Below are 14,949 nucleotides of genomic sequence, written 5' to 3' on the forward strand. Positions count from 1 at the left end.
TCATAAATTTTGTTAAGGGGTCATGAAAGCCCACTAATGTTTTTGTGAAATTCCTGATGTTATGAGGCTACAAATGTGATTTTATAAAGGGGACTTGCTTTATCTAGTACATGAGTCTATTTAAAACAGTGAGATTATTTAAAACTATTTTTAAATCTTCATAGGCAGTGGCCAATGTGGTAGCCAAGTTGATTGAAAGCATTTTTAACTTGTATTAACTGAATTCCAGATTATTTTTTATTACGGGTCAAAATAAAACCACAAAGGTTAACAGGGAGCAGCAAAATCTACATTGAGAAGGGACTGGTTAGTACTGTAAATCTGAAAGTACAGTGCATAAACAAAATTGACTGTTCACTGCAAAGTCATTATTTCATAAATTCAGTTATGCATCAAACACGCCAGGGACTCTTTCAACAAATATTCAATGAGTGCCCACTATGTATAAAAGAATTGCCTGGACTGAAGTAGAGGACAGATAAAAGGCCTTTGTAGATCTCAGCTGCTCCCTGGGAAGTGGTATTCAAAAAGTTAATTAAGACATTAGGGAGTTAGAGGCAAAATAAAAAGAACCAGGGTGCCAGACCCTATTTAGTCCTGCATATACCTTACCCTTATTTGATTTTGTGAAATACTCAGTTTAATGGTTCCTCGTACAGTTTCATAGAACATACACATATTTTAATTTAAATTAGCTCTTCTTTGAAATTTGTGTAACTACTTGATAGTTTCAGAGTTAAATACCTTGACAGAATATTAAAGATCACATAATCCAAAAGCTCTCATATTATAGGTGACAAAAATTAAGGCCCTTTGAGATTCATTCAACATCACAGTCAGTAGCAAAGACAGAATTAAAACCAGATCTCCTGTTTCCATGTCCATGACCTTTGATGCCTCTGGAGTGTGAAAGGAAGGGGTCAAAAACTATGGTTAGGAATCATACCTCTAAATACTTCAGGACTACATTAGCTTCAAACAGGATCAGGATTTTCTCTAATAATTTCCTACCTCAATTAAATACCTACTGTAGCCTACATCAAATACTTTATTACCAAAATACTGACCTCATAAAGTGTTTACAGAAGGCCAGGAAAATAGAAAGATCCAATATATCTATCCTATGTGGTACAAAGGTTCAAATCTGTCTATAAATAATGATCTGGATTTTCTCTACACATAACGACATCAATCTTTAAGTGTTGCATATGGCACATTAATTATTTATGTAATTAACAATTACTGGTTCTCAAACTCTTTGACCATGGCCCACAGTAAAATTTTATTTTAGGTCGCAATCCAGTATGCACATACATGTTTGAGGGCGTGTATATAGAAAGAAGCAATACATATCCTCAATGCTACTTTCTACTCTGTTCTATCTCAATGTTTTAAAAACTTGTTGTCACCACCCACTAAACTGAACCCCAACCCATTAATGAGTGGAAATTTGCAAGACATTGACTTTGAAGGTTAGTTTTCATGATTAAGAAGTTTTTGAAGTGTCTAGAAGAATTTCAACCTCCCATGGGGTAGAGATAGGGCAGTCACCAATTAAATACATCCACCCTTTCTTGAAAACTCCCAGAGACACTTCATGAAACCCTTGGATTCCACTAATATAGTCGAAAACCACTGACATACATTTTTACTGAGACATGATGACAACACAAGCCTAGATATTTCTCAATATCTATGACCTTCAAGAATAATTTCAGGGACTTCCCTGGTGGCGCAGTGGTTAAGAATCTGCCTGCCAGTGCAGGGGGCATGGGTTCGAGCCCTGGTCTGGGAAGATCCCACATGCCGCAGAGCAACTAAGCCCATGCGCTACAACTACTGAGCCTGTGCTCTAGAGCCTGCGAGCCACAGCTACTGAAGTCCGCGCGCCTAGAGCCCGTGCTCCGCAGCAAGAGAAGCCACCGCAATGAGAAGCCCCTGCACTGCAACAAAGAGCAGCCCTGCTCGCTGAAACTAGAGGAAGCCTGCACACAGCAACGAAGACCCAACGCAGCCAAAAAGAAATAAATACATACATAAATAAATAAATAAATAAATAAATAAAACGAATAACTTCAGCAAAACAAATCAATACTTTAGAAATACAAAATTTTATAAGAAATGGTATTACATTATATAATAGCAGCAATCAGAAAGATTTCTAAGTGACTAATTTGCTACTGCGAAATATTAGGCATAAGGAAGAATCAAGCCTGTAATTCTATATTTATGAGCTCAGTATTTCAATATTTAAATTATTTATAAGTTAAATTTAAATAACTTTAAGTAATTTTTCTTCAAGCAAAATGATAAGAATAAAATCACATAATTCATTATGCTACCATTCTTCCGAGGATATCTTTTGATAACCTATCTAAATATGTAAAATAGAATAAATCTTTACTCTAAACTATGTTCTCTGGAGGCAAAATAAAGACCAAGTTTAATAATATGCTTTCTAAGCTGATTATTCATTTTGGTATTTTTGCATAATTCATTATTTTTAGATTAATTCAACAGTCCTAAAATAATTGTAGCCTACTAGATTGACAAATAGCTACTTTAAAGAAGAGCACAGAATTTCTGATATTATCTAAGAATGTATGCACACATGTATTTTTCTATTCAAAGATCAAAACTGAAAGCTCTGTCTATGCATAAACACAAAACACAAGGCTCTCTGTACAAAGAGAAAAAGTTCCATTCATGTGTGTGTGCATGTGTGCATGTAAACAAGTCAAAGTCAAAAGTAAAAAATTTAAACAAAAAAATTGAAATGCAAATTGATACATTTTTGGCATCAAAACAGCACAAACGATAGAATCGCTGATAAGATATACTGTCAATAAAGTAAGATTTTTTTAAATAAAGAATCACTTAAAAGTGCAATTCAAAATGCTTAGGTTAATGAGCTAGTTAAAAGTAAATGCCAATAAGCATAATAATGGATTTTCTGTTATGAATAGGTAACACATCTACCTCACAGGAGTGTTGTGAGAATTAGCTTAATTAATACATAAAACGAACTTACAAAAGAGCCTAACAAAGAGTAAGCACAACTTAAGTGATATCTAGTAGTAGCAGTCAACTCGAATGTCTTTTATAGCAATAAAACTTAACCCCAGAAATGATGTTATCCTTGATTGCCTTTTTAAACCTGTTTCTCACTTACTCTCGCATCCTTGTCTCCAACGAAACAAATAACACGAAGAGATGGGACCCATCGCTTAAATTCATTCATCCAGTTGTGTAAAGTCGACTTTGGAACTAAAACCATGTGAGGTCCAGGAATGTTTCGGTAATGTTTCAGGTAACCAAGCAAAGCAATTGTCTGTAGAGTCTTACCAAGACCCTGCATTATCATCACAAGGAAAAAAAATCCATAAACATTTTTTATTTAATGAAACATTTGTTAGTAGCAACTTCACAAAAGATATTTGCCAACTATCTCACATAGGGAAAAGTTAAAAGACTTTTGTTTTTTAATGAATAACCATTCCAATTCAATACTTACCCTGAGCACAAAAAGAAGCTAAGAACTTGCAGTTACAAAGTTGCTCAACAAAGCAATTTTCTATTTAGGAGACTTTTACTCCTAAAGGAGCTAGCAACCTATATTATTTTTTCTACTAGTTTGCAAAATTAGGAATTTCATGTATTTCACAAAGACACATTTCCTTTATCAGCCTGCTTAGATACAGCTCTTTCTTTCCCATTGACCCCAACATTATTACAGCCCAGACATGAAATATTCAGACTATGCATTTCAAGGGGCATGTAGCTCTATACTTGCATCTCACACCCTTGAAGACCTAAGGAATCATAAAAGAACAGAATATAAATGAACTTTGCAGCCAGAAAGGACCCTAGAGATCACCTAGTCCAGTGGACTTTTTAAAAAATAATATACTGAACACCCATGAATCCACTACCTAACCTATGGGAAAGGGAACTATGTCCTATGCTGTATGACCTTTCAAAACAGTTTCTGGCTTTATCTCTATACAAGGTATACATTTCTTTTATAAACCTAAGCTTAAAGCTATTTTTATAGCATTTATCCTATCTGATATTTCACTTATGAGATGAGTTTTATGGATGTTATGCATTAAAATCTTAAAATGTTTATACTCCTTAACCAAGTAAGTCCACTTCTAGAAATCCTATGGAAATAATTTGAGAGGTGCAGAAAAACTAAATTACAAGGGTTCTCATAACAGTATTATTATATATCAAAAATATACATATATATCAATCAACATATACTATATACATATATATAATATATACTATCAACCAATCCATATGACCAGCAATAAGGGAGGAAATGAATAAAATTATGGAACCTCCCTAGGATTAATTATTATGCAGTAATTAACAATTATTTTTACCAAAATGTTTTAATTATGTGGAAAATATGTATGAATGTGAAGAAATGAGAATACCAAATCATATATAATATGACCTCAACTATGCAAAATAAATACAACCAGAGGAAAAAGACTAAAAAGAAATATGCCAAAATGTTAACTATGGTTATTTCGAGGTAACAAAATTATAACTTACTTTTAATTTTTTCTCAATTTTTTTCCAAATTTTCTATACTCAAAGTATCTTTCCCCTTTTTAGTAATTAAAACATAGCTGGTGTCAGCATAAATTCAATATGAAGGATCTTTAGACAGGCTGCAGTCAAGAGGAGCTTGAGATATATCCTGATCTTTCTGTTGTCCAATTAACTAAGCTCCTCCCTGTCTGAGCTGACTGTAGTTTCCAACCCAGAATACTAAATATAAGAACCTTTGATTTAAAGGACTTGCCACACACCTAACAGTTGCTTAGCCAGGGATGAGTACCTACGGGACTGACTACTACACTACAAGCTATAGAGCATCAATAATCATGTGGCCAATATGGATATGTGATTGCAAATATGGCTCCAGAGTAACATATATGAGTATCACTGCCCTCTCTTAAATCCCACCTTATTCATTTGGTCTTAAAATGCCAAACCAGGTCTTCATATACTCCTCTGACCTGATGAATTAGCATCTTAAATGGCCTTACTTTTTCTCTTTGGTCATTTTCTTACACAGTCTGCCCTCAAAATCCACAGGTTTCACATCCGGGTATTCAACCAACCACAGATCAAAATCCGCGGATGGCGAACCGCGGATACAGAGCACCCAACTGTACTATGCCATTTCATATAAGGACTTGAGCTTCCATGGATTTTGGTATCCCCGGGAGTCACAGAACCAATCTCCCTCGGATATGGAGGGATAACTGTATGTCCATCATTCCTTAGCTCATTTCCTGACTCCCAGCTGGCACTCTACTGTCAAGACTCAACAATGCTCTTCACTTTTTTGTTCCTTACACTTTGTTTGATCACACATGGAGGCATTTACATTCACTCATGCATACATTCATTCATTTAGCGTTTGGTTTCTATCCCCACCTCATTCCCAAAAGGATTTCAGGTAGCCTACAATGAAAACATGGAACATAAATTAATGGTCAAAAAGAAATAAAGAGGGGCCAAGGAAAGTAAGACTAAAAGCTAAAGAATAGGAAAAGGCACAAAGGACACAATGGGCAGACCATTAAAAGTTACACAGATGCTCCATTTTGGTATTCACTATGGCTCTGAGCTTCCTGGAGGCCAAAGTGCAAACATCAACAAAAGTACAAGGAGGTTTTTTTTATACCATCTGAGAAAATTTCAAAAAGAATTTTGTGGCCTGTGAAAGTATATGTTCTAGAGGTTACTTAAAGAAACAATTCTAGACTTCACAAATGCCTTTTATGTTATAACTAAATAAAACAATTAGCCTCCAAACCCCAGGGGGGAAGTTCAGCTCAGGTATTTCAAATTTACATAAAATTACTGATAACTGAGAATGTGTGTTTTAGCTACCAACTCCTTACCATTTCATCAGCCAAAATACCATTGACTCCATTTTCATACAAAGAGATCAACCAGTTCAGTCCTCGAATCTGATAATCTCTCAGTGGTCCTCCTTTCACATCTGAAAAAAAAAAAAATCAAGGCTCTCATAATTTCATTAATACAACCAAGTAAAATTTTCTAAAACTAAACTGAAAACAAAAAACACCAACATGATGAAGTACTTACATGAAGGTGACACTTCAAATCTAACACACACGTTAGATGTTTTCCGACTCTCCGAGAGCAGCTCTTCATCTTCTTCTTGTTCTGTGCGCCTGTGACGGTAGCTGAAATGAAAAAAGAAATACCTTCATATCCAACCCAAATGCTAAGGTGTCAATTAAGTCAGTATACACTGTTAATATCTTTTATGAAAAAAGAAGGGTTATCTAGAGTCTTGCTTAGAAGTTGGTAGAACCAGCCTACATTTTTACTTATTGACTTCTACTGAGATAAGAAATATTGTTGCCTCCAAAACATACTTAAACTGACAATAACCATATTTTTTGAATATAAAATCACACTGAATAAGTGAAGAAGGAAGGGAAGTATGAAGGGAGGTAGAAGTGGGGCAGGAGGAAGGGAGGGAAGGAGAGAGGGAAGAAAGTAGAGAGACAGATGCCAACATACTCTCCAACAGAAATTAAGCTCTGCTTGTCATCTTTCTTTATTCGAGGGCGTCCCAATTTCATGTTCAGAGGAGATGTTGGAGATTTCTGTGCTGAAGGTTGAATGAAATGTGCAAAAAGTTCTGTCTGCTTCAGTAAAAATTCAAATCTCTTTGCTCGATCTGCTTTCTAATTTACAAGACAAAAGAAAAAGTAATGATTTCCTTTTGTGTTCATTCAAAATTTAACAAATACTTATATTGCACTTAATTTGTACTATGTTCTAAGCACTTTAAACATACTAACCCATTTAATTCTCTTAATAAACCTATGAGGTAGGTACTAGTATTATCCCCATTTTACTGATGATAAAACTGAGGCACAGAGAGGGTAAGTAACTTGCCCAAGTTCCCACAGCTAGTAAGTAGCAGAATTTGAAAATGGTATTTTCAGATGGTTTGAGTAGAAGCCAAGTGATCCGACAGACTTAAGAAATGCCTCAATAAGAAGTACTCTGCTTAAAGAATTGGGGTCAAAAGGCAAATCCTGAATGGTTTGGAAAGCCAACCAAGAATTTTCAAGCTTCACCTAGAAACAATTTAAATCTTAGAATACAGTGTCATCTTGTCTCAAAATACTTTCAATGTCATGGTACAATACATTTCTCTCTTCAAGTATAGTGATCTGGAAAATTGTGTTTTATGCTAAGAGTATATAAAGTTTCTCCCGAAAGTGAGGATTTGGAGAAAAAATATACACGCACACATATATAAGTGAAATAGTTGATATATGTTAACAATTAAAAATCGACCAAATGTAAAATAGAGAGCTAGTGGGAAGCAGTCACATAGCACAGGGAGATCAGCTCGGTGCTTTGTGACCACCTAGAGGGGTGGGATAGGGAGGGTGGGAGGGAGACGCAAGAGGGAGGAGATATGGGGATGTATGTATATGTATAGCTGATTCACTTTGTTATAAAGCAGAAACTAACACACCATTGTAAAGCAATTACACTCCAATAAAGATATTAAAAAAAGAAAGAAAGAAAGAAAGAAAAATCGATATATAGTTTCCCAATAAATCTTAAAAGGTCATATAGCTTATACCAATAAATGCAATAAAACATTTTTTCCACTAAAAAAATCTTAAAAGATCAAGATAAAGAAAAAAACGAAGGTGATTTTTTAATTCCCAGTCACTTTCTGACCACAGGGTAGAGAACATTTGATTACCAATGAAGGATGCATAATTAATAACATCAGAATCTTACAAGAATTCATTAACATAAATGTAAGAATTAGACAAATACATTCAGACCAGTAGCTGGAAGGAGGCCAAAACCTTTCCATTTTACGTTATCCTCACTGGAATGTTGTTTTTAGAGTTGTTAAAACATTAACTGTCTACGTTAGATGTGGCCTTAAACATTAAGGCATGGAGTTCTGTAAAATCACCATGAACAACCAAAAAATGTACTTCATCTCTACTAATTTTTATAATATTACTTCAAAAACAACCCCTTGACAAAAAACAAAATCAGTTCTAACTGCCTATTAATTTCTCTTTTCAGTTAACCAAGTTCACTGGTTTTGAATGATCCCAGGGCATAAAAGTCTAGTTTAAATTAAAGCTAAAATATGGGTTTTAGTGACTAAAAATTAAATAATTAAATGTAGAGCAAAGCCGTAGGTGGGTGTAATTACGGTTATACTGCTTAAGCATGTAATATTTTCATACATTGGGCAAATAGCCTTCCCTCAGGAAAATGTATTACCATATTACATGTTTCATAATGTGTAGCATTCATTCACATATCCAGAGCAAGGTGAGAGGGAGAAGAAAATACCAGGCTGGTTCTGTGACCTGCTTTCTCTCAGCCATATTGATATTGCCACTTACATTTTCACTTCGTGGATAAAATATTTCTAGCATAAAACACCCTATTATGGGGTAAAGAGTGTGAAACAAAAGTGAAGAGATGTGCCTTCCAGCCCCAACTATTCCGTATCATTTCTCTGATACTCTACTTCCTCATCCGAAAATGAGGAGATTCATTTATCCAACAAAAATCTATTATGGTGGATGATATATGAAATTACTTTTCAATTCTAAAACCTATGATTCTGTATTCATTATATAAACACATATATTTTTTAATCTTTCACATGTCCTCTATACAAATCAACTACTGTATTCACTATCCTAGCCAAGAACATATTTACCATTTTCTCTTCATATTCTGGATCCATTTCCTTTTCAGATTTAGAAGCTTTAGCAGCAAGTTTGAGTTGAAATGGAGAAAGGTTTTTCTAGAATTTCAAAGAAAATAAATCATCAAATTGCAAAGCAAGGTCAACATTCTCATTTGAAGAAAGTAAAAAGTAATTAAATACTAAATAAATAAATCAACATGGGCCATGCCTGGACCAATGATGAGAGCATGCCATGAACAGGGCTTATGATTAATCCAGTTCTGTGCACCTGAGGTCCAATTAAAAAAAAATCCGAATTGTGAAAGCCAGAGAAATAACATTAATTAAAATAAAAACCAAAAGGTGGGAAAATGAGCCTTTTCACCTACTGTCTAATTTAAAGTGTAAGAAAGTGTATAACCACCAAATAGGAGATTTAAAATCTAGACTATTATCAACCACAAACCAAAGAATTCAAGGAAAGTAAATATTAATTCTCAGAAACACTTCTTTATGTAACAAGCCAAACTTTCAGAAGAAAAGACTGTGGTTTCTGTTCCTGAAAAGATATGATTTTTTAATATTGTTTTATATTCTAATTAGAACATTTAAACTGTTTTATGTACTGCAGTGCAATCATTTATATTTAAAATAATGAAATAGTACAGTTTCAAACTTTTGGTTTATGTTAATTTTCTCCTACTGGAAAGAAAACCTTTCAAAACTATTTATAAACACGAATATTTTGTAGAAGCATTTTCTCAGGGCTATTAACTATTAACCTTTGATATTTTAAAAAATTGTAATTTAGTGAAAAGTAATATAAATCAGCTACCTTAAAATACTGAAATTATCTAGGGGGTTATCTCATACATCCTATCCTTTATAAAGACAAAGCTAGTACTTGTAAATATAAATAGATATGTAGAATACACCTCCTTCCCTGTAAGAAATCAAGAAATAAAATAATAAAAACACAAATCTACCCATTAGTACCAAAGTGGAGAGTATTGCAGTTTTAACACAGACTGCAAAGTCAAAACACAAATCTGTTTGTGAAAACTAAAGAAATTATGTCCATTTGAGCATGGCTTTTGACAGCCTGTTCCTGAAAACTTAGGTCATAAAATCAACAGAAGAATGTGAACTTAAACATAAGAAAAACATGGCTCCAGTAGTTAATAAATGTTTTCTAACATTTACTAAAATTTCTATTTTGAGGAAATCCAGACTAAGATTATGGAATCTGACCCTGGTCAGGGTTCTCCTTTGGAGCACTGATCAGATATTGTTCAGTTATTCTTAGCCCAAATAACAGCCATCTTGATTTACAGCATCTCATATGTATGTATGTGGGATGTTTTGAATGTAATTCTGGATGGATGAGAATAGAAGCTACTAAAATGCCCTCAATACCACACTTCCAAACTGTCACATATACTAGAAACCCTATTTTATTTTCAAAGCAACAAGGAAAACTGGATAACAAAATCCACACCTTTATCATTCCCTGAAAAGCTAAATGAAATCTAGTTTTCAAGTTTCAAAATTACTTTCCCTCATATACACAAGTACATATCTAATAATGTGGGATACAAATTTCACTTATAGAAAATTAAAGCTTTAACATTAGAAGAACATTTTACTTTTTTGCTTACCTTGTGGTAGAATACCATAAAATGTTAATTATATGCTAATTAAAATTCCTAACCTTGAGCATTGCCATTAAAAGCTGTAGGTAATTACTTAATTGGCACTATCTTCCACAACAAATTTTAAAATACCTACCTTCTAAACCTTTCCATTTGTGTCTGTATATGTTTTCACAAATAAACCCTCTCATACAAGAAAAGGTAAAAGGTGACTAAGATATTCTAATGAATTCCTTATGGATTTTATCATCTGGTAGTCTAGATGCCATGAGAATGCAGCACAAGGTCACCAAGATGCCCTGTCTTAAAGACCATGACCTTTTTCTTGACATTTTCATTACCAAAAATACCAACTCTAATTTTCACAGCGTTAGGTTATCCAACTGTCACTTAAACCAAGGAAGTTCAAGAACCAGAAGGTAAGCAAAAATACCCTTCTGTAGCTAAATGTCACAAGATAATCCACTCTCATCTACTTTATGCATCACGAAAATGCTCTCATTCACAGCCTACTTTCTTTTATTTGATACGCAGTTCCAGCAAGTTTGATAATCTGGCTTCCCATTCTACAGAGAATAAAAGCAGCAGCAAATGACTTGGGAACGACCACTAGAAGAAGGCACACTGTCAACAGCAAGAAAGGATGGCAGAAGCCCAGGACTAAAACTTAATTTCCATTGCAGTAACAGCCCTTCTGCTTGGTGTCCAGGTTATCTCCCTCTCTCCGCTGGATCCCTTGTCTTTTTGTATTTTACAATTGTTTTAAATGAAAGGTTTTGTTACATCCATGTCCTTTATCATAAACCCATTCTTTCTGATGAAAGTAGATGAAGTGTCTAAAAAGTGATAGTTAGCCTGACAATTGATGAAGGAGACTGAAAAATTATGAAAAAGTCAACACAATACCGAAGTGTCTGGGAGGTGGTTATTTAATTGAGGGGAAACAACCTCCTAGGTCTCAAATGCCTTTGTATCACTGTCAGAGTACAATAACTGGCGGACATGAGAAAAAGGTATTTAATCTGCACTTTTAGGACACCATTTAAGGCATCAAGGCAGTGTGTAAATATTTAGATTGGGGGGAGGTACCGATTTACTTTATTTGAAGCAATGGTACAAATGAAAGCACTTAAGTAGACGTTTTGGTACTATTCAGATTTTTAAGGAAAAATTTAAAAAGATGTAGTGACTAAATTAGTAAACTTCAGATATCCAGAAAGTTCCTTCCAGGCAGCACCTCATTTCCCTACGCTGAGCGGACAAATGAGATACTATTAGTGCAATTTCTGATCAGGCCACAGAGTTGTAGCAATATATATGCATCAACTCTCAGTGATTATACAGGTTTTTTATTGATTCCCAGTCTCTTCACAATTCAAAAAATTTATACACCCTGGAAATTCGACAACCTTTACTGCCATACAAAAGACGGCGGAGCACTTACATTTACCCAATCTAGGGAATAAAAGGCACCTAGACGCACTCCTGAATTTCCCAACATTGATTTATATTGATGCTTGGTATTTGGCCCAGCTTTAATCATCGATATTGTCTTACCGATCCAAGTGCCACATAGATCCTAATATGCGTATGTTTTCTATGGTTTTCACTTAGCACTACAATTGTCTTTCTGTTTAGTCAACCTTGTAACAGTAAAATATGTCACTGAAGCAACTGCTGAATTTAAAGTTACTCTAATTCGCGGCGAAAGGTGTTAATTTCCCTCAATAGCTTTTCATTTGGTCGTATAGTATCATATAATGATCCAGACAAAGCCACTGGAGATCTCTAAAGCATAATTTTAATTACCTACCGTTTTTTTTAATTGCGATATGTCTACTCGTAAACGGAAAAAAATCCAGCCATAAACGATCCGTTCCACAATTTTATTATACATCAAAAATCCTTATGCCCCATCCTATTTTTTTATCTCAATTTTTTCAACGAGTTTCATAGTTTTATTTGCACGTCTCGGCCCATATGAAATATGCCTTATGGAGATAATACATATTTTTTCTGGATCTGGCTTTAATAGGTGTCAGGGCCGTCCCCTTATGTACATTAGCAGCAGTTCATCCTGGCGACGCTGAGTTAAAAAAAAAATTTTAAAAAAAAACCTGCGTGTGTCCAGGAGCCAGCAGCGCCCACTAGGAAAGGGAGGCGGAAGCCTGGAAGGCTTGGGGCCGGATTGGGGGACCGTTTGGGTGGCCCTGGAGTGAAACACTATACCGTCGGGGGCGGGGCAGGAGAGGGTGAGGGTGCACACGTTGGAAATTTTCCTAAGCCAGCGTCCACCGTGCCTCAGTTTGGGGTTTGGACTGGGAGGTGGCGGGGGTACAACGCTGAGAGCTCATTTTCTCGGGGTGACACCCCCGCCTAACTCAGCAGGCGGGGACCAAACGAACAAGGGATGATTTTTTTTTTTCCCTGCCACCCAAGGGGCCGACATTGCCAATCAAAGAAATAAAAGTCTCTCCTATCGTCCTCCGCCTTCCAACCACCGGCACCTGGAAATTCAAATTTCAAAAAATAAGCCCCCAGCAAAACCCCTTTTGCGCCAGTGTGGGATTGAAGGGCCCAGATTTCCCAGGCAGAGGCCGACGGGAAGGGGGGGGAGAGGGAGCGAGCGAGAGGAGAGGGAGAGGCGGAGGCTTTTTCCTGCACGGCCCCATCCCCCACCCCGTTACCCCAGTTCCGGGAACGCGAGGCGGGCCGGGGGCTGTGGAGGGGCTCCCCAGCCCCCAAGTCCCGGGATAACGGGCACCCGCCGCCCCGCGCCGCGCCCGCGCCCCGCCCCCGGCCTCCAGGAGGCGTAAAGGGAAGGGGGAGGGGAGCGAATGCTAGACTGTTCCGCCGCCCCCACCCCGCGCGCCCGCCGCCCCCAGCCCAGCCGAGCTCCGCGGTACCTGTCGGCGCCCAAAGGTCAGGGTCTGGGCCCCTCGGAGGGGCCCGGCGCAGGATTTGTCCACCGCACACACACCCCCTTCCTATTTACCTCCTTCTTCTTCTCGCCCTTCTCCTTGGCCACGGTGGCTTCGGTGGCCGCGGCGGCCGCTCCCTCCTCCTTAGAGGTGGACGGCCCCGGCTGCTCGTCCTCTATGACCACAATCGTGGCGGTCGCATCAGAGGCTGCCACGGTGGCTGCCACTGCGGCGGTGTCCGGCTCCATGGCGTTGGAGCGGGAACGAGGAGGGGGACGAGCAAGGGGACGAGGGCTCCTGGGCGGCGGCAGTGGCTGCACTGGAAAGAGCTAGATGGAGCAAGGGTGGGGAATCACTGGCTTCCAACCCCTTCACTCGGGCCCCCCTTCTTTAAATAACCCTCAACCCTGCCCCACTTCCGTCCACCCACCCTACGTCATGGCCTCCCCCCGTCACCCTCCCCCCTTCCTCCACCCCCCCCCCAACGATCGCGAGACTCCCCCTCCCCACCCGGAGCCCGGGCCGGCACCGCACGACCAACTGTTGCCTGAGCGTGGGGCGCGGACAGGGGTGCAGGCGGGAACCCACAGCCCGCAGCCCCCTAAAAATCTCCTTCCCCACACGCCCCCAGCAGTCAGCCTCAGCTCCCCTCGCAGATGTGTGCAGAAAGAATCCTCTTCCCCTTAAATCTGCTCTTTGTACCTCGGGGCGCTCTCCCCTTCTTGCACAAAGAACTTTTCCTCTGCTTATAACTGTACTGTAGAAGGTCTGTCTCACCATTTGTAAAGCCCAGAACCCCTCTGGGGACTTCCCTTTCCCAGGTCCCCAAAGGGGGACTGGTGGTGCTCTTCCCACCTTCGTGAATTCTGCAGAAGGACAAGCACTCCTTCAATCTCTAGATTGCAGCTGCAAACATTCACTTACAAGGCAAAGCGTGACCCGGGTTTTACGTATATTCGCTCTGTTTTCAAGTCTGATACCTCTCACATGGCCAACGTGCAGGAGCCCTTCTTTTGCCTTTACCACTGAATTTTAAAAGTCTTGGGGGGCAAGGTCAAGGTCCCCACAGAACCTCGGGCAACTCATGGTAGGTGCCTAATACTAATAATTGGGTTGAGTTATTGTGATTTTTTGTGTGTTTTATTCGTATCCCCGTTGTTATTTAGTAGTAATTCAACACCAATAATATGCATGATCACGGATATAAAAGCACTTTGTAAAGGGTATGCAAATGTCAGTTATTAAATATTATTGTTTCTATTTCTTCCCACCAGTTATTTTGATCAATAACGGGAAGATTTACATCTTAGTCTTAAAACTTCAGTCAATAGGGACAAAAGATAGCAAAACATATAAAACACAGTATACCAAACAACAATCACAAAACCTACGATTTCCAAAATGAAGCAAGTATTTTCCAAAGTGGAAAGAAATCATGATTAATTTCCCTTAACACAGCTTCCTAAATTCCCAATCTGAAATCAAGTGTGGTTTCTGCAAAGAGCAGGAAGGCACACAATTGCCCCCCAAATATATCCCTTTTTCCTGGGGATAATACCCTAAATTCCCTTTTGTTTTAAAGCTGTGACTCCTTAATGTGCAAAAACCTTGTGAGATTTTAGCT

The 14,949-nt window shown here is 37.9% G+C and overlaps 1 protein-coding gene across 5 annotated transcripts in view; it reads right to left on the minus strand.

Annotated features, from left to right (window-relative positions):
* SMARCA1 (SWI/SNF related, matrix associated, actin dependent regulator of chromatin, subfamily a, member 1) overlaps positions 1-13,695 on the minus strand; it is a 68,545-nt gene extending 54,850 nt beyond the window's left edge. For all 5 annotated transcript variants that reach the window (XM_036840540.1, XM_036840539.1, XM_036840542.1 and 2 more), the window contains exons 1-6: positions 13,400-13,695; positions 8,783-8,869; positions 6,583-6,749; positions 6,139-6,239; positions 5,931-6,031; positions 3,173-3,352 (exon numbers count right to left, since the gene is read on the minus strand). In XM_036840540.1, coding sequence (XP_036696435.1) covers positions 3,173-3,352; positions 5,931-6,031; positions 6,139-6,239; positions 6,583-6,749; positions 8,783-8,869; positions 13,400-13,573 — 810 coding nt within the window. In that variant the 5' untranslated portion in view covers positions 13,574-13,695. The remainder of the gene's footprint in view (positions 1-3,172; positions 3,353-5,930; positions 6,032-6,138; positions 6,240-6,582; positions 6,750-8,782; positions 8,870-13,399) is intronic.
* Between the last annotated feature and the right edge of the window lie 1,254 nt (positions 13,696-14,949).

Source organism: Balaenoptera musculus, chromosome X, assembly GCF_009873245.2.
Source record: "Balaenoptera musculus isolate JJ_BM4_2016_0621 chromosome X, mBalMus1.pri.v3, whole genome shotgun sequence".
NCBI lineage: Eukaryota > Metazoa > Chordata > Mammalia > Artiodactyla > Balaenopteridae > Balaenoptera > Balaenoptera musculus.